The following is a 19,805-nucleotide window of genomic DNA, read 5'->3' as shown; positions in this document are numbered from 1 at the left end:
CATTGCAGAGGGCAACGATGCGGTTCCAGACTTTGTCTTTCTGAATTGCAGCACGGCATGCTCGTTGGTGCTGAACGTTTGCCTCTCTTGTTTTCCAGGACACTGGAGTACCTGATGAGACACTTGGCGTGTCTGGCTGGGAGCTCCACCACCACAAACATGCATGCCAAGAACCTAGCCATTGTGTGGGCTCCAAACCTCTTAAGGTAAACTGCTGGTTCTGTTTCAACACTTCCTCTGTTCTCCAGTTAAGAAAAGCAGTCCTCTCTTTTTCTCCATCAAATGTGCTCTTCTCCTGTAAAATCTGTGGCTGACAGAAGAGCAGGAGCCTGGGCTGTTCTCCAACCCCACGGGCACAATGTCTAGGTGACAATTTCTGCAGTCTTGTTGAGATGGGACTGACGTGTCCTTGATCATCCAGGGGAATTTCTGCAGTGGCATCACTGATTGCCCACCGCGGAAGTCTCCAGAGCCTCAGCTGGCAGCTTTTGGCTGCAACAATTCAGACTCTGGGAAATGGTCTTGGAGAAATGACTTCTAAAATCTGCCTTTTCTACAGATCACAGCAGAACGAGTCTGCCTGCGCCAGCGGAAGAGCTGCCTGCATGGAGCTGCAGACGCAGTCGGATGTGGTGGAATTTCTCATCAACCACACAGACGTCCTCTTCTGCTCCAAATCCGGAGCAGACATCGCAGATGCAGCAGGTGAGTGTCTTCCTCCATTTGCTTGATCTTGACCTGACAACTTGACCAAATGCAGGCCTTCTCCAGGACCTTTGAGATACTCTTTTACCATCAAGGGGACAGCAGACCTCTGGGCTTCCATTAGGGTATGGCATCCTGTTGCTGGATGCTGAGAACGTCCAAGCCCAAACTTCACAAGGAGGAAACCGTCATTATTATGGTTTGCATGCAGGAAAAGCTTGATGCAAGCGTGGCAGCGAAGCTTTCTCAGTTCCCTGCCCCCATTTCCTTGGGTTTTTCCTTGCCTATTTTGATACAGTAAGCTGCTCTTAATGATGACCGTGTCCTTTGCCATAAACTGACCTCTGCCCACATGGTTATTTTGAGCTCCGCTTCTTCCAGTGGCTGGGATAAGCAAGCCTGAGAAAAATACAGCACCTCCCCCAGAACTGTGGTGGCTGTGCTGCTGCTTTCTGATCCTCGCTCTTACCTGTGGTTTTCCCTGACAGGGCACAATTCTCTCCCAGGGCCCAAGTCTGTGGGGGTCTCTTCTTCTGCCACAAAGCTGCTCAGCCTGGAGGAGGCACAGGCACAGAGGCGAGGCCACAGCAGCTCTCCCCCTGTGACAGAGAGCAGCAGGGACATTGAAGTGGAAGAAAGCCCTGCAGCTGGACAGGGCAAATTCCACACCGTCATTGACTTTCCATCTGACAGGTAAAGAGGACTTTCTTTTCCAGCACCTAGCATCATTGTTTGGGTGGGTTTTTGTGTTTTCCTGCAGAAACCAGGCAGTGCTAGGAACAAGCAACTGCTGCGAAGAGCTCAGTGCTTCTCTTCCCTCACCCTGCACCACGCACGACTCACAGCATTGGCTGTTTTCTCTCTCCAGGCAAAATCCACCCAGCAAGAGTGAGGAATCACCAGCTAGCAGTTGGTGTTGCTGCTTCAGGCTCAGAAAGCCATCCTCTGGCAGCAAACGCCAACTGCAGCGCAATGCCAGGCAGCCCTCAGAAACAGCAGTGGTAGTCCTGCCAGGTAAGGGTGCAAATGCAGCTTCCAAATCCCTGCTTTTCAGGAACATACAATTCAAGCTTGCTCTGCACATGTATCTCTTTCTAGCGTTCAATCCCGTGCCTAAATCTTCACCCCTGATCAAGAACCACTGTCGTAATTCAGCTTGTGAAAGTTTGACACTAACCCCTGTGTATCCTTTCTAGGTGAATCGAGCCCTTGCCAACCCACAAGATCCAGGGCAAGCAGCGAGGATGCTCTGTGTGCTTCCATCAGTGGAGAGCTCATAGGAAGCACAAATTGCTGCAGTTCCAATAGCAGCCTTCCATCTAACAACATTAATGGAGAGAAGGAGCTCATCGAAGTCCATGCTCTCATTACACCTGGCTCTGCTGAAGTTGCTGACCTGAGCCTCCCAGACACCACAGTCACAAGTGTGGATTTTAACCCAGAGTCTCTGCAGTGCAGCCCATCTGAAGCACAGTGTGAGTGCCCCGACAGCAGCACCTCCATGCAGGAGCAGGTCAGCATCAGTGAAGAGGAGCAGAGCCTCTTGCAGGGGGACTTTCAATCAGGCCTCCAGTCCCAGGCACCGGACAGCAGCACTGAGAGCTCTGAGCCACTCTCTCCATGACAAGACAGGATGAGACCCATTGTCACCATCGACCTCTCACACCCTCCTGTCCTTTATATAATAATAAAAGGAATCTTGTGCTCAACCAACGCCTTGACTGCCTCCAGAGTCTTCATTCACACGGACTGGGATGAATGCAGCACACAGCAAGGCACCCCAGCTTGCAATGCTGTGGCTGTGGGGTGCGTGCAGCACAGCTCCAGGTTTGTTCCTGTTTTGTCTGGCTTTGGGATGTCTGCAGGGGGAGTTCTGCTACCATTTGGCATGGTAGCAAATAATCTCTCGCATCCTGGATGCTGCTCATGATACTCCCAAGCTTCCTGGCTGTGGCTTTGTGATGCTTTTCAGGGCCTTCTGATGCATTTTGATGCCTTGGCTGTTGCTTAACACCTCCCTCCTCGCATCATGTCCTTTCCTGGCTCCCACCTACGAGCTGGCCGTGCAGATCATCTCCAGACCTGTCATCAGCACACTGCGGCAGGAGAAGCTCCCCCTGGCCAAGGTCAGGCAGTACTGCTTGGTCTGCAGCTCAGTGGCCATTTCCCCTTTAGGCGGCTCCTGCAGAAGAATCAAGCAGCAGAACCTTTTGCTCACCCTGCAGCACACAAATGCTACAAAAGCAGAAACAACATGGGAATCTCTGGGTCTGCAAGACTTCACAGACACTCACCGGCTGTGTCTGATGGTTCCCTCCCATCCTTGATTTCCTTCTCCCCTTCTCCACGTCGGATCCCACTGCTGAGCCATGATCAAGCTGCCCAGTGTGGCAGAGCATCGTGCAGAGCCGTGCTGGCACCTCCTCCCCTTCCTCTCCTGCAGCTCAGCGTGCAACCTGAGCAAGTTTTCTTCTGAGAAAGTGACCAGCTCTTTTCCATCCCTTTGCCCCTACAAACAGTTGTCCAGAGGATCTCGTCCAAGAATTCCTGGAACAGCCTGCAGCTGGCTCTCCTGAAGTTCAGGCTCCTGCCTTTGCTTCCTGCCAGGCCCGCATTCCTTGAGATCACCAACTCAAGGAGGGCATGGTCACTGCAGCCCTGACCGCCTCCTGTCGTAACCCCTGGTGTGCACCATATCCAGCAATGCTTCCCTTCTGCTTGCTGTGCCCAATGCCTGCACCACAGAGTGATTCTCACTGCACTCCAGGAGTCTGTCAGATTGCTTGCAGCCAGCCATGCTGATTTCCCAGACTGACTGGAATCCCCCATCAGGATGAGAGTCAGTGAGTGCGATGCTTCTGCTGGCTGCAGTAAGCAGCTCCCACCAACAGGCTCTCTTTCCAGGCGGCTGTAGCAGACCCTCACCTCCAGAAGCCCTGCACTGCTGCAGTTCCTGATTTTACCCACAAGTTCACAACCTGCTCATGGCTCTTCTGAGTTCTTTGCAGTCAACTTCTCATCATAGAGGGCAAATCCCTTGCCTTCCAGAATTCCATAGTAACCCTTGTGTCTGCTTTATGTCAGGACTTTTTTCTTTCTTTTCTTTTCCCATTTTCTAGGTAGGAAAATGAATTTCTGAGCCAGGAGAAGCAGAAGTGAAACAGTCTTCCTGGCACTGCTCAGGTTGCACGAGTTGCCAAGTGCTCCTCAGGTAATGTGTGCTGAAGAGCTGACCTTGGTGGCAGGGGCTGTGGCTGCATTTTGTGCCTGTCATGTGGGAATACAAGAAAGCCTATTCAGAGCAGGAGCTGCAGAGCGAGATAAACATCACGAGAAGGTAAGGCTGAGAAGCAAGGACACCTCCAGAAAGAAGAGAAAAACTGAGTCAAGTGAGCTGCGTGACGGCCGTGTGATGCTGACCATGATTGGAGGAAGAGCGCATGGCTGGGAATGACTGATGGCTCTGGTTGGATGGGTGCCTGTGTGCACAGAGGTAAGGAGTGTTTGTGGGATGTTTTGCTGGCATCTAACGGCTGTAAGGGGAAGTCAAGAGAGAAAACTTGTGAATGCATAGAAGGGATGTTAAAATCTGGAACAGACTGTTTGGATCATTCACAGCTGAGTCCGTGCCAGATTGCCACACTGCCAGAACCTGGGGCCCAGGATTTTCCTTAGAGTGCCAACTGCTTATTTTAAGTGATAAAAAGTAACATTGAAAAAAGCTTCCCTCCTTGCATTAGAATAAGGCATTGATATTTGATGTTTCTGTCTTTCCATTCCTTTAGCAGCCTGGGTGTTGATGCAGCTGCATGCATCTGCTGCCCTCCCCTTCTGTTTTGTGTAAAAGAACAGTAAAATATGCAATCAGTGTGAGATCTTTCTGAAGTATTTTACTTTATTTGCCCCTAGGCTGCAATGGCTGGGAAATGGCAGTGTCACCCAGGAGCCCACACGGCGACCTGATGTCTCATTGTTGGGGTCTATTGGAAACCACCACGATGACAAAAGAATGCCTGGGATTCCTCCGGCCCAAATGCCAAACCTTGCACTTGGCTGTGCTGAACCTCATGAGGTTCACCCAGGCCCACCTCTCAAGCCTGCTGAGCTCAAACAGATGTCATTTTTCTCGTGTCCTTCCATTCCGAGTCCATCTGTTCCCCAAAGCAAAAGAATTTGGAGGGAACCACCGACAGTTATGTGAGCGATTTCAGCGTCTATTTCTGATCATGGCAACAACTTCAGAGGTCACACTTAATTTACGGTGCCCGCTGTAATTCTGACCAAGGCTGCAGTTGCAGCTGACTTCCCAAGGCTGCAAGACGTGGTGGTGACACAGCCTTGTGCTTCTGCATTGGTGCTCATCCCACGTTTCCTTTCTCTGTCTCGCAGGTCAGCTCCTGCTGGAAGCAGATGGTATCCCAGTGTGAATGAAGGTCAGTGCAGGAGCAGCTGCTGATGGGAGGAAGGAAGTCCATGCTGAAGAGCTCTGAAGCATCTGCAGGTATGGTTCTGGAGGAGGCAGCAGTGATGTCGGAGGGCTCCCCAGCAGGAAGCTGTCTCATCCAAATGCTTGCTGAGTGGTTGGAAGGGAGCTTTCTGCATGACAGCAGCACCAGCTGCTTGCTTCAAATGCTGCAAAGACAAGGATTAGCACGAGTTCCAGTATCGACAGTATCATCACGAATCACGATAGGATTACAATGTGTCCTCATACAAACGCAGCCATTTCTCTCTGAGTCCAAAGGCTGTCCGGAAAGCATCTTTGAGGTCTCTCACACCAAACCACTGCTGTCCGTGTGGGATCTGACTCATTAGGGTATAGGGGTTAGGAACCACAGGCTGTCTTTTGAGAACGGGTTCAGTCATTTCCTTACATCTTGCACCAGCCGATACGTGCCGTCTGCCTTCCGTGCCGACAGGATTGGGGTGTTATAAGGCCACAGACAAGGTTCCAGAAGACATCCTTAACCACTGTCTGTGTTACAGCTTTTAGACCCACTCTCCCTTCTAAGGCTATGGGATATTGTTGCTGTTTCACAGCTCCACTCCCTCCTTGGGCAGTTCTTTGTAAGGGAAAATTGTGAGTCCACCCCGATTTCCTTCCCCTGCCCACAGCTTTGGATTCATTTCTTCTTCATCACAGCTGTTAACACATTCATTGACCCCTGATATCTGTTTCACAGACTTGCAGCTGTAATCCTCATTTAACTGTTAAATCTCTCCCCCATAAATCGGTCCCTGCTTCAGGCACAGAGAACAATTGCCCTGCAACTATTTTATCTTTCCATTTTAGTTCTGTGGTCTCCAAGAGTGGAGCTGTCATTTCTGATCCCTCAGCCCCAGTTATGCACAACAGCCACATCCAGATACACGTCTGGTACCTCTGAACTAGCTAATGCTGTAGGATGGAATGTTGTTTCTGCACTGGCTATCAAATGTGGGATTGCTCTGAAGTAGTACAGCACCATGTGTTTAGTAATTTGCCCTTAGAAACAGTTTGAAAAAGTAGAAAGACTTTATTAGTATTAGTAAAAAGAAGCTATTTCATAACATATTTTAGAAATACAGTTGTTCAATCATGTGATCAATTCTCACTTACAGAACTGGAAGAGTTACAAATTGCATGGGTATAGTATTAAGGACCAGAAAGCATGTTGTAAGGCCATTCTGTTTGGATAGGAGAAGCTCAGCAAAAGAAAAACAGACTCCAAAGAAGCCAGGGCCTCCACACAAGGCCGAATTGACTCACTCTGTGGGCAGGTTGTCAGCTGTCAGACGTTCAATAATTAGCAGTATACCTGCTGAGCAAGCAACAATTGGTGTTTAGCCAGTCACACACACACACACAGAATGGCCTGGGTTGAAAGGGACCTCAAGGATCAGGAATCTCCAACCCCCTGCCACAGGCAGGGCCACCAACCTCTGTACCACTGCACATAAGCACATTGCTGGATAGAAACAGCAGTGTGGGAAAAAACTGTATGCTGTGGATGCAAAGGGTGAATCAGAATGGCTTAACAGCTCAAATCATGAATGTATTTTCACCTTCACATTACCCATACAATGTCTGAGAAGGAGCTGTGTGTCAGATTTTTTTTTTATGCTCCCTTTCTTTCACCAGCCCTCATGTGAAGTGCCTAGCTGATGGCAGCCCTGCTCAGCCTCAGAGAAAGGTGACCCCAGCCAGCATTTCTGTGCTTTGTGTCCTGTGTCAGCAATAACTCTGAGTAACTAATGCATTCAGGAAAACCAGGGTCTGTTCGTGGACCATTTGCAAACATAAAGAGATGCCAAAACCGAATGGATAACAGACCTGTTATGAATGATTATCCCCACCTCTTCTGTTTGCAGCTCAGAGACTGTGGGAAGCCAGTCGAGCCAATGCACACCCCAGAAACATCAGACAAGGCACTTCTGACCTCGTTCTTCCTGGGACCTTACAGCACTGCCCTGCAGAATGAATGTGTGCCTGCAGAGATCTCTCTTGGCATGACTTCAAGAGCAGCTCAGTCAGTAGTTCACAACTTCACACCCATCTGGCTGTTAGATCTACGAGGGAACTGTTGATGTCAGAGCTAGAACATTGCCAAGCTGCAACAAAAGCTGCATGGCAACGCAGTGTTGATGATCTCCACATCTTTCCGGCAGTGAAATTTATTTTTAATTCTCTGCAGGAAAAGGTTTGTGCCAAATGACAAAGGAAAGAACCCTTCCTGCAAAACGTCTGTTAGAAAGCAGCACGTTGTCAGCTGGAATCATGAGTTATTTCAGCCCTCACTGGGCTGATCTGGAGAAGGGCTGTGCCAAGGTATTTACAGATGTCTTCTGATGGGTTTGAAGCATTTCTGGCTTGCGGGGTAGGCATAATTCTGCAAAGCTGGTGGATTGCTTGATCAATCTGAAATACAAGAAAGATCAATAAATGACCAAAAAAAAAAAAAAAAAGCACCCAGATATATTGATAGCTGCATTACGTACTACATGATTCCTTTCAGCTATATGTTTTTTTTTAAATAAGAAAGTGTAGAGCTGCCAGTTCCCTTATCCATCCTTTCAAGCTCCAGGCTAAGTAAGAAATGTTATTCCTCTCAACTGGAAGATGCATTCTGGGAAGAATGGTCTTCAAACTATTTGCGTTTCTTTAAGACATTCAGTTATGGGAAAATAAAACAAACCAAAACAAAACAACAAAAAAACGCACCAACAACCTCTATATTCTGAAAATGAAAAAAAACCCTTTTGACTTTCTCTTGACTGTCTGAAAAGTATAATACATCATATACAAATGTTTAATGAACAAAGAGCTGTCACGGAAAAGGAGGGAGCTGCTCTTTTACCTATCAAACCTTCCACATCTTTGAGTGTCTGCCAACAACCAGAATGTGTGGAGGCACCTTCAGTAAATGGAGGGCAATGATGGCACTGCACTTACATTAATCCTTGATGAAATAGTACAGCACTGATAGAAACTTCCCAACAGTCAGTGCTGATCTGAAATGCTCTGGCAACTCTTTGCAAAAGGCACTTCATGCTGAGTATTTTTATGTCATTGCTTGCTTGCTGGTATCACCTGTGCTGAGCTAGCTGGACAAACCCAGATTGGCAGCTCCTCAGATGTGTTACCAGCTAATTTCTCACTGATCATTAGAAACAGAAAGTTAATTCTGCTGGGAATTTAGCCAGCTTTCTAGCTGTGTATTCATCCTTGGCATAACTAATTCTGTCTTTAGACATGTTTTTGAAACACTCACACGTTTTACCAACAGATAAGTAGATAAGAGACCAAAATGCTGAATGGGAATGAAAAAAAAAAGCCATGTCAAAACAACAACAACAACAGAAATAGAAGAATTAAAAGTGTTCCAAAAGGTTAAAGATGTGGACTGAAAAAGTCTCAGCCAAAAATATTTCTGAGGAATTTCTAAATTTATTTCCGTATTTCTTCTACTTGCCAAGAAAGCACGATCTTACTTCTCCAGCAAAATTGGTGTGCCCTTATCTTACTAGAGAAAGGGCCTCTCACCATGGCACAAAGCTGCTAGAGTTTCCCAGGACACAGGAACAAGATTTTCTCCACTTTTCCACTCCTCCACTGTAGCATTTTGCAGTCAATGCTTTGGGGTTTTGGCAGAACTCACGGGTTACCCTGGTGTAGGATACTGGCTTCTACATTGCCAAGATACCTCATGGTAATTTTGGTCGCCCAGATTTCAGCTCTGTTGGGGATGAAAAAAGAGGCTGAATTTCCCACCGTCAGTCCCACAGATTCCTTCTCTCCCATTGGAAACGTCTGGGACATTACTGAGAAAAACACTGCAGTCTTTTGTTCAGGGGTTGGCAAAGGCAATGCTCCCTGCATTCCTCGCAGGGGCCTTTTTCCATGACTTTTTCACTGCTGTACACAAGTGCATACGGATACTTGGACACTCCGATGTAGGTCGCTCCAAAAGTAATGCCTGCTGTTGATTTCGATGGAAACTGCAGCTCTGCTGCCCTCTGCTGGCACGACAACAAAACGTAATGGAGCATTTGTAGGAAGGTTCAGCCTCTGCTGCCGTACCACCAACAGTCACCTCTGATATCACGGGCATTCATCATTATCTGTCATCACAACACCTGAACGTACGGCCACTGACACATTGAGGGAGAGAGGGAGGAGGCGAGGAAGAGGGGGAAACGGTGCGGGGGGGACGGCGGGGGCTGGGGAAGGGGCGGCCCCCCCGAGGAGCTGGCGGGCAGAGGCAGCGGGGTGCAGCTCCGCACAGGACCCGAGCGGCTGCCCCTCTCCCTCCGGCCCGGCTCAGCCGTCTCAGCTCGCCGCGGAGCAGAGCGGCGCTTTCCCTCGCACTGCCGCGCTGTGACCGGCATTCCGGACGCTCTCGCGTCTCTCGCTTTGCCGGATCGGGTTCGTGCGGCGAGTCGCCGTTCCTCCTCGGCTCGCTGCCGTCGCGTTTTCTCTCGCTTCCAACGATCTGCTCGCTCTCTGCCCTTCCCCCTCTCCCGGAGCCCGGGGCCGGCCGGCTCGCGGCAAAGCGTTGCGAGCCCTGCGGTTGTTTGTCCTTTTCCCGGGGCTGTGCCCCCGTCACGGACACGGAGGAGAGGAGAGGAAGGGTAAGGAGGGGGGGGGGGGAAGGGAGAAGGACCGGGGGGGGGGGGGAGAAGAAGGGGGAGGAACGGGGGGGGCTGGAAGAAGGGAGGAAGGAAGGGGGGCGAAGGAAGGGGGAAGGGGGGGGAAAGAAAGGGGAAGGAAGGGGGGGAAGGAAAGGGGAAGGAAAGGGAAAGGAGAGGGGAAGGAGGGGGGGGAAGGAAAGGGGAAGGAAAGGAGAGGGGAAGGAGGGGGGGGAAGGAAAGGGGAAGGAAAGAAGGCGGAAGGAGGGTGGGGCAAGGAAGGAAGGAAGGGGGAAGGAACGGGGTGGGAAGAAGGGGGAGGAAGGAAGGCAGAAAGAGGGGGGGAGGAAGGAAGGCAGAAGGAGGGGGGGAGAAAGGAAGGAAGGAGGAAGGAAGGGGGAGAAAGGGGGGGGCAAGGAAGGAAGGAAGGGGGAAGGAACGGGTGGGGAAGAACGGGGAGGAAGGAAGGAGGGGAAAGGAAGGTGGAAGGGGGGGAAGGAAGGAAGGTGGAAGGAAGGAAGGCAGAAGGAAGGGGGGGCAAAAAGGAAGTGGGGGCAAGAAAAGAAGGGGGAAGGATGGGGGGGCAAGGAAAGAAGGGAGAAGGATGGGGGCTTAGGAAGGGGGGGAAGGACGGGGGAAGGAAGGGGGAAGGAAGGAAGCGGGGGGGAAGGAAGGGGAAAGGAAGGAAGGGGGAGGAAGGGGGGGCGGAAGGAGGGAGGTGAAAGAAGGTGGGGAAGGAAGGGGGGGAAGAAGGGAAAGGAAAATAAGGGAGGAAGGAAGGAAGGGGGAAGGAAGGGGGGGCAAGGAAGGAAAGGGGAAGGAAGGAAGGGGGAAATAAGGGGGGGAGGGAAGGAAGGCGGTAGGAAGGAAGGAAGGGGGGGGTAGGGGTGCTGGTTTGGTTTCCTGTTGAATCTGTCCACATTTTATCGACCTACAGCACCCTGTGGAAAAGGATTCTGTCCGTACCAATAACCTTCCAAGCACTTGAAGCCAAAGGTGGGTGTCAGAGGAGGTGGGAATATCCTGTTCTCTGTGTCCAGAAGAAGTGGTGAGATGACTGAGATGTTAGAAGAACATAAGAGGAAACACTGGGATGGGCGACTGCTGGAGGCCACTCAGTTTTTGGTGATGGCTGCCTTTGAGAAGCGTGCAGATGAACAAATCTCAGGACAGGGACAGGTGCTGGATTTCTCTGGCGTAGAGGCAACAGAGCAGCTACCATACAGACCTACTTTACTGCCTAGTTATTTACAGTCTGATTTTGGCAGAAGAGAGTGAAGCAGCTTATGAGTGATGGTAGTCATGAGAAGCATGCCTGCATAATGCTTGCAGATCATAAGCTGGGACCTGTTTGTGAGAACAGTGCTCTGCAGGACTAGTGCTCGTGTTTGCAGGGAGTTCTCGTGGTTCAGAATCCAAAGCCATCTTACGGAAATGAAATCTTTTTTTTGAGATTAAAAAACACAAAATACACAAACCCACCCCCCCACCAAACCCACAAACAAATCTGATAATGATTTGGTAGATGTGAGAGAAACTATTTTGTCAAAGCAGTGGCATTTTCTTACCTTGAATTGAAATGTCTGTAAATGAGAGCAGTGATATAAGAATGTTGTTAAAGTAAAGGTGACAAAGTTGTGTTCGTATAGTAAATACAACTCTTGGAAGTCAGTAGTTGAAATTTATGCTAGGAATAATGGAGTTTCAGTTCTGAGTTTATTGGGTCTTTTCCTGATGCTTCTGGATGCTACCCTATTATGGTTCATCCAGTTTTGGGATTTTCTTGTTCATTTCACAGAAGAACTGAGTTGGGCCTTGTGAGTGATTGCTGGTGGTACTGATTTTCCTGGTCTTGGTCTCAGTCCTGCACAGCCACTGCAGTGAGTTAGCATTGCTTTTGTCCCACAGGAGTCACCACCGCCTGTTGTGGAAAGGATCACAGGTGGCTGGGAGTGGATTTATCAGAGCTGCCAAAGCTGAGCGTAGCTGTAGATGAAGCAGGACTGGACAGTGATGTCCCCACCCTTTCCATAGCAGAGGTGGTGCTCACCTCCATGGCAAACAGCAGCTCAGGTGAGCTGTCCTTGGTTAGCTGGGCTGTGAAATGAGAAGCAGAGGCTTCATTGCAAGTCATGGGAGCCTTGTGTCTTAAAACTAAAGCCTCGTGGATTCTGTGCAGGCTCCAAACAGCTCCTTGCATTGTAGGTATGAGGGAGCAGTTGATTCCCACAGCATCATAACAGGAGGCAGTGTGCACAGCTGGAACACAGGAGCTTCTGTCTGAACATCTGCAAACGCTTCTGGACTGTGTGAGTGATGGGCACTGTCACAGCTTGCCTAGACAGGCTGTGGAGTCTCCCTCCTTGCAGATCTTCCAGAGCTGTTTGTGGGGGTGGAGAGTGATAGGGCAAGGGGGAATGGCTTTGCACTGAGACAGGGGGTGTTTAGGTTTAGGTTGGATGTGAGGAGGAAGTTTTTCAGCCAGAGGGTGGTGAGGCACTGGAACAGGTTGCCCAGGGAGGCTGTGGATGCCCCATCCCTGCAGGCATCCAAGGCCAGGCTGGATGTGGCTCTGGGAAGGCTGGGCTGCTGGTTGGCGACCTGCACACAGCAGGGGGTTGGAACCAGATGATCTTTGAGGTCCTTTGCAACCCAGGCCGTGCTATGACTCTACTTGGCCATGGTCCTGGGTAGGCAGCTCTGGGTGGTTCTGCTGGTGTAGGAGGTTGGAGCAGATGGCGTCCAGAGGTTTCTCCAATCTCATCTGTACTGTGAACCTAAAAGGGAGGTTAGGAAAATACAAAGAAGAAGAACCTGAAGTACTGTGGGTTGGTTTGTTTGTTTTTAAAATTTTGGGGTCTTCTCATCCCAGACTCTCTCTATGAATGGATGAGACTTCCATAGATCCCCAGTACAGGTTTCTCTTTTGTATGTTATGTGTCAGGATGCCTTAATAGCATGCCTGAAGCTGCACCTGTCCTACAAGAGGTGGTCCCACGGGTATTTAATTATCCGTACGTCCGTCTCCCGACAGGTCAGGAGCCTTGAATCAGTGGGCAGCAGAGCATTTCTCTCATGCATGCTTTCTGCTCTATGAGCAGATGCACCCAGAGGACCCCTTTGGACGTGTCATGCAACAGCATTTCAGCCAGCTGGACTCTGCACTTTGTTCTTTGTCTCCAAGCCTGATTGTGAAGCACAGCAGAAGAGTTTTTTGGAAAAGTGAGTACCTGCAGCCCTCAGAGCCATGGGAAACTGAGACACCTGCAGAAGGGGTAACTGCAGGTAATTGTAGAAGTCGCCAGCTGGGCCAGCTGGGTTGAAGCAAAAAGGGCCGAGGCAGAGCTGCTGCCTGCTCTGCTGATGTGGCTAGTCATCTGAAGGTCCCTCGCCAAGAAGCAGCCTGTTTGCTGGTGTGGGATAAGGCAACGTATGGGTTCCTCTGAGGCTTTTCATCTTAGGTGTTCTGTAGAAATGTTTAGGCAAGACATCTCATCAGACTTTGAGCTGCTGCTTCTTTCCAGCTGGGCAGTTTTAAAGACCCCCCATGCAGATGCTTCATGGAGGGTCTTTGTTGTGTTGTGGGAAGTGAGTCTTTTCTTCCAGAAGGAATCATCTTGAGGGATTTCTGTTTTAGATGTGAGCGAGTGTTTCACCTGCTGTGTTCCAGAAGATGAGCAACACAGAGTGCAGGCTCTGGAGCCTTTTGATGAATATGAGGTAATCCTTGTCAGCACTGAAAGAAGACTCTTCTGTGTAAGAGAAGATTGGTGTTCCTTGCTCAGTGAGAGATATCTTAGGGAGGCAATCTCAGCACTGCAGAGTAGCTGCTGTTGTAAAGGCTATTGCTGACCCTGAAAATTTGCAAGTGCTCCAGTTGCAATTCTTTCAGTTCAGAAATGCATTGAGGATTCCTTGAATACTTGGAAAGTATGCCTGGTGTGAGGTTCCTGACCTGCAGATGTGTGGGAGCATTTCTGGAGGGAGTGCATGCTGCTCTTGCATTTCCCTGGGCTGTTAGTGTTTTGTAGCCATTCCTCTAATAATGACTGAGTTTTAGCTGTGACTGTATTCTGTGCCATTTTTCATGTTAACTGCTGGCAAATTTGCAAGTGTCAGAAGTGTAGGATTGAAGATAAAGCAGGGACAATGAGTAACTTTGAGGTAAGTGTTGTGTGAGATAATCACTGGATGTTTCTCGTTCTGCCTTGTGGTTCTCTGTTTCTAATTCTAGAAGTGTAACAGCCTGCAGTATGAGAACAGTTGAATGTGGTTGTGTTTGCTTTGCCACCAGGCATCGTGAACAAAATCGTTAGCTGAAATTCTGGAGATGAGCACAGTGGTGTAGCAGTGTTCACAGCAAGTATTGTAGAGGAAGGAAATGTCTCTGAAAGTGGGAAAGCAAACTCTTAAATTTCCAGTATTTACATTTTATGCCATTTTGCAAAAGATTCATCTTCACCTAAGATGAAATTTGGGCTCGTGCTGTTGATGCTGTTATTCCTTTGCACTTTAAATTTCTTGTTCAGGCCGCCTTGTCACACAGCGGGGTGAATCCATTCAGTCCCCTGGTAGTGAACACACTCAGTTCCTCAACGTCCACCAAAGCCAGGTGACCTCTAGTATTGCTGCTGGCGCCTTGTGCAGGGCTCTGCTTGTGCTGTTTGCCTCTGAGAGATTGCACAGTGAGATGGAAATCATGGTTAGGTATGGTCAGACAGCAGAGGCCGGGCTGTATCTTTGAACACTTCTGATTTCTGTAGGGTCAGTCACATTTCGTGACCTCTGGGGAATCTTCATCCCTCTGGTATACAGCCTTCAGCCCTTTGTATGATCACAGCTGGCAGCAAAAAGGGAAGCTGCTTCTGAAGAAGAGCATTCATCATGCAACTTACAGTACAGGGAATCCCTGGGCTGTATGCTTTTGAGTGTTAGAAGAGATTGTACAACCTTGTTCTTTCTCAGATGCAGTTTTAGGCTTCTGATTTTGGCCATTGCTGGAAATACTGTGGAGCCAGTTTCATTTGTGCCTTGCTTGCTCTGGCCATTTGTTAGTAGCTTTTGGTCTGAGATTTTGAGAGCTCGTGCTTGTTTTTGTTTCTTCTTTTTGTCTTGATACAGGAATGGCATCTGAGGTGTTCTCCTTACTTTGCCTTGACTGCATCAGAGGGGATGGAGCCCTCCTGAACTCCCTTCTGATCCACCGTGACAGGTACATGCTGACTGGTTTTTGTAGTGTTCTTTTATCTCACACAGGCTCCTCTGATAGATGTGAGGAGACAGTAAAACCCTGGGAGGAACAGATGAGATGGTAATACCCAGTTGGCTTTTTCCATTCTCATTCACTAAGGACTGCTCATTGCCAGGTGAAGCCAGCCCGACAAATTCCTGCTTTTGGCTGCTTGCTTCCTTTAGGGAGCGGCAAGCAGAAGCTGGAAGTTGGTGTAGGGCAGTTGAAAGTGCTGCAGACTGATTTCCAGGGCATGTCAGATTGTCAGATGGCTGCATCAGGTTCCTTTGCAATTGTTAGTTTCGTTTTTGGAGCTAAGAAGTGCAAGTGCTGGTTCTTGTTTGCTTGAAATTCAGGTGGTTGTGGTCCTGTTGGCTTGCAGTTCCTCCTCCTCGTGGCCCCATCAGGTTGGCTGGCAGTGTCAGTGCGTTGGCACTGCAGCTCAGTCTGAAGCTCTTGGCTTGAGACGTGACGGTCAGCACTCCGCTCTTACAACACCCAGTGTGATGCTGAGCACTGGAGGCTCTGGGGCGGAGAACGGAATCACTGTCGTCTGCGGAGTTCTCCTGTTCTTGTGGAGTCTGCAGGTCCTGGCACAGCAGCTGTGTGAAAGAGGAAATGCTGATACAGGTGGGGAAGTGTTTCAAGTGGGATGCTGATGGCAGGGGTAAGGGAGATGTGTGTAAGGGAGACCAGGCTGCCCAGAGCCACATCCAGCCTTAGAGGTGAAGCAAGGAACAGTGCTGTGTTCAGAAGTGATGTAAGTTTGCACAGGGCTGACTTGTAGGTCAAGTGGAGTCACTGAGTCAAGAAGCCATTGGAAAGATGCAGCCAAGCACAACTGAATGTGAAGCAGGATGAGTCACTGGTCATTCTTGAATGTTTCTAAAGCCTTTGTGAGGGGGTATGGAAGGAGAGTGTCTGCTCCCTGAAGGATATTTGGTCAAAGACTGTTTTACAGTGTAACAAGGGAAATAGGAAAGGGAGGAGGACATAAGCAGGAGCATAGAGAGATACAGACCTGACCAGCAAAGGATAAGCAGGACTGTAATGGGAAGCTGCCTGGTCAGTCACAGTTACTGGTGGGGGGATGTAAGTGTGTGAGAGTGTTTGTTCCAGCAAGGTTATCTGCTAGGGACTTTGTTGAGTGGGAAACTAAAGGAAAAAGGGGAAGGCAGAAACCAAAATAAACGATGCCATAGACCTGACCAAACAAATACAATTACAATGACAAGAAACAAATCCCTGATAATCTGGGACTCAGTAGAGGCTGCAAACCATGGTGAGATGCACAAAGAAAAGGGGAAGCAGGGATGAACAGAGTGAAGGTGCTGGAAAATCAAGGTTATGAAAGTTGTGTAAAATAGAGCTGGTCAGGGCGTGTCTGGCATCTGTGTTTGTTGACCACAGTCTGTCTGCTTATCACTTCTTATTCAATCTGGACTTGCTCAGTATCTTCACACACTCTGCCCCATGTGTACGTATTGCTGCAAGGACTGGTGAGACCTGTGTATGTGAGCAAAAAGTTGGTGCCAGCTCTGGAGTCGGGGGCATTTTACTTGCAGCCACAGAGGTGATGATCTCCAGGGGACCCTTCTGATTTTAGCCATCCTGTGTAAGGGCCTGAGATCTGCCTAGGGGTGTTGGATAGAGGCCCTGCTGTGCTGCTCCTTAAGGGATCCAAGCAGGGGTGCTGTTGGACAGAGAGGCTGAATCAGTGCTTGCAGGTGTGCTTCTGCAGCTTGAGTGCTGTGTGTGTGCTGCACTGGTGAGCTTCTGTCTCTGCAAGCCAAAGGTGAGGAAAAGGACTGGAGTGTGTTTGTTGTGCAGGATTGCTGTGTGTAGGTGCTGGTGAAGGCAGCCTCTTGTCTGTGGCAGTCTGTGTGACTGACTGTGTCAGCATCCTGTGTGTGTGTCTCTGGGATACGTGCTGAGTTTCATCTCTGGTTGACTCTGCAAACAGGAGAGTGGCAGCAGTGTCCTCCAGCCTGAGCACAGATCCTGGGTCCCCAGCCTTTGGGCTGCCAGCCAGTGGCTGCTCAGGAGTGGTCTCAGGCCGTAGCAGCTGGAGGAGGCAGTCACACCCTTTACCTCTCTTAGCAGTCTTGATATGACAAGCTATGCTTTTTCTGGCCAGCAGCTCAGCTCCAGTCTATAGCTCTTGCTTGTTACCTGGGAGGATACTAGTGCTGACTGGGCTGCCCAGCAGGAGCAGTTTTTTCAAGTTTGAAAAAGTTGTCAGAGCATTTCTTGCCATACTGTAAGGATTTAAACGGGTCAGCTTTTGGCCTAGCAGTGATGGAGCCCTTTAAATATGCTCTAGCTGTAGCGTGTTATCAATCCCTGTGGCAGCGTAAAGTACATTGTTTGGTTGCTGAGAACAGCATGTTTTCCTTTGCTTGTGAATTGGTCCCTGAAAAGTTCCTCCTGAGAATATGTTTGTTCCTTCCTTCTTTTGTTCATTCTTTCTTTCCTCCTAAGGAAACTCAGAACTTGTAACTACAGATGTGCTGCTCTGCAGAAGACTCCAGAAATCACTGATCTGTGGTCAGCGTAGGCATTAATCTACCTGGGTTGGGAGATTAAAACAAGGAACGATTAATTACATAGCCTTGAGGTTATTTTTCAGAAACAGCAATGGAAGCAGTGATGGGCAAGTCTCAAAAGGTTTACGTAAAGGTTCAGATCGGATCAAATCCCTAAATGTCATAGACTGGGAAGCTGGCTGGAAACATCCATGAGAGGAAAAGTGCTTTGAGGATGTATTTTAAGTTAGAGCAATGGGCCCAGTGGGAAAAATAAGGAAATGTTTAGAAAACACCTCTTCATCTTGGGGCTGAGAGTCAGTGCACATCCTTAATTACTGTACCAAGGAAAGCATGAGCATCAATATGACTTTCAAGGTCTGAATGCAGGGACAAATGTAGAATTTCTTGTCACATTTTATTCTTTTCATAATGACTCAGTGTTTGGTCATACTGGGAACAAGGATTCCAGCACAGTAGAGATGCTATTCTTCTCATCGCTTTTCTTTCTCTTTGCTCCCACAGAATGAAAAGACCTTCCTACACTGACATGGAAGATCATACGTTGTTCTGCCAAATCCCTCGGGAGCATTTCTTCTGTGGCACCAATGGAACAGGAATGTGGAGAGATGTCCAAACACAGATTTTGTGCATCAGCCCTAATGATACCGCATAAATTGACCCATAAACCACATTCATTCTTATGTCTTCCCTTTCTTTTTTCTTTTTCTTTTTTTTTCTTTTTGTTTTTCCTATCAAATATTCTGTCAGTGCAGTGTATTTCTGGATGGCTACCAGGCTTTAAACTGAGAGGGAGCAATACAGTCATACTGCAGGGCAGAAACCCCTTTATATTACCTTGCCTTTAACCCTGGGTTAACTCTGTGCTAACTGAGGCTCTGTCTTTCCCACTGCTTTTGAAAAGGAAGGACCAAGAGGGTGCACAAAAATCTGTCTATTTTCCAGTATGCTATGGAGATAGAACCTTAGTTTGTAAGCTTCTGGGAGCTGTGTCTAACAGTATAGTTGAGCAATGGACCTTCTTCCTCAGCAGTGCTTCTGGCTGTGGTGGCACCACAAGTACTGTGACATTACTTGAGCAAATGGGAAGAGAAAACAACTGCAGTGATTTCCATCAGGGCCATGAAAAAGGTCCCATGGGCACTTGTGCCATGCAGCTTTTGTTGCAGCTTGGCAATGTTCTAGCTCTGACATCAGCAGTTCCCTCGTAGATCTAACAGCCAGATGGGTGTGAAGTTGTGAACTACTGACTGAGCTGCTCTTGAAGTCATGCCAAGAGAGATCTCTGCAGGCACACATTCATTCTGCAGGGCAGTGCTGTAAGGTCACAGGAAGAACGAGGTCAGAAGTGCCTTGTCTGATGTTTCTGGGGTGTGCATTGGCTCGACTGGCTGCCCACAGTCACTGAGCTGCAAACAGAAGAGGTGGGGATAATCATTCATAACAGCTCAGATATCGACTGGGTTTTTGTATCTCTTTATGTTTGCACATGCTCCATTAACAGACCCTGATTTTCCTGAATGCATTAGTTACTCAGAGTTATTGCTGACACAGGACACAAAGCACAGAAATGCTGGCTGGGGTCACCTTTCTCTGAGGCTGAGCAGGGCTGCCATCAGCTAGGCACTTCACATGAGGGCTGGTGAAAGAAAGGAAGCATAAAAAAAAAAATCTGACACACAGCTCCTTCTCAGACATTGTATGGGTAATGTGAAGGTGAAAATACATTCATAATTTGAGCTGTTAAGCCATTCTGATTCACCCTTTGCATCCACAGCATACAGTTTTTTCCCACACTGCTGTTTCTATCCAGCAATGTGCATATGTGCAGTGGTACAGAGGTTGGTGGTCCTGCCTGTGGCAGGGGGTTGGAGATTCCTGATCCTTGAGGTCCCTTCCAACCCGGGCCATTCTGTGTGTGTGTGTGTGACTGGCTAAACACCAATTGTTGCTAGCTCAGCAGGTATACTGCTAATTATTGAACGTCTGACAGCTGCTTATCAACACTTGGCCACTATTTCTGGACACCTGCTCATCCCTGAAGAGAGAGAAGTTTGGAAGGAGGACAGAGGGGAGTCTCTTGATGCCTGCCTGTTGCATCCCAACCTGCCCACAGAGTGAGTCAGTTCGGCCTTGTGTGGAGGCCCTGGCTTCTTTGGAGTCTGTTTTTCTTTTGCTGAGCTTCTCCTATCCAAACAGAATGGCCTTACAACATG

General features: G+C 48.9%; 2 protein-coding genes across 2 annotated transcripts in view; one reads left to right on the top strand and one right to left on the bottom strand.

Annotated features, from left to right (window-relative positions):
• The window catches only part of LOC149912559 (rho GTPase-activating protein 32-like), a 490,746-nt gene that overhangs the window by 287,083 nt on the left and 183,858 nt on the right, over positions 1 to 19,805 (bottom strand). The gene's annotated exons all lie outside the window — the stretch shown is intronic.
• LOC149912566 (uncharacterized) lies at positions 9,052 to 18,997 on the top strand. Its single transcript, XM_090130862.1, has 7 exons — positions 9,052 to 9,138; positions 9,350 to 9,816; positions 10,751 to 10,809; positions 11,722 to 11,886; positions 12,915 to 13,035; positions 14,935 to 15,025; positions 18,094 to 18,997. Exons 1-6 carry the CDS (start codon positions 9,052 to 9,054, stop codon positions 14,945 to 14,947), a joined length of 912 nt encoding a protein of 303 aa, XP_089986988.1. The 3' UTR covers positions 14,948 to 15,025; positions 18,094 to 18,997.

Source organism: Phasianus colchicus, chromosome Z (assembly GCF_987193195.1).
Source record: "Phasianus colchicus chromosome Z, bPhaCol1.hap1.1, whole genome shotgun sequence".
Taxonomy (NCBI): domain Eukaryota; kingdom Metazoa; phylum Chordata; class Aves; order Galliformes; family Phasianidae; genus Phasianus; species Phasianus colchicus.
This window is presented reverse-complemented; position numbering and strand designations above follow the sequence as displayed.

Coding starts and splice junctions, on each gene's coding strand:
- LOC149912566 (XM_090130862.1), top strand. CDS start 9,052: ATGCTCCCTGCATTCCTCGCAGGGGCCTTTTTCCATGACTTTTTCACT. Junction 9,139..9,349: donor GGATACTTGGACACTCCGAT/GTAGGTCGCTCC, acceptor TGACACATTGAG/GGAGAGAGGGAGGAGGCGAG. Junction 9,817..10,750: donor CGGAGGAGAGGAGAGGAAGG/GTAAGGAGGGGG, acceptor ATCGACCTACAG/CACCCTGTGGAAAAGGATTC.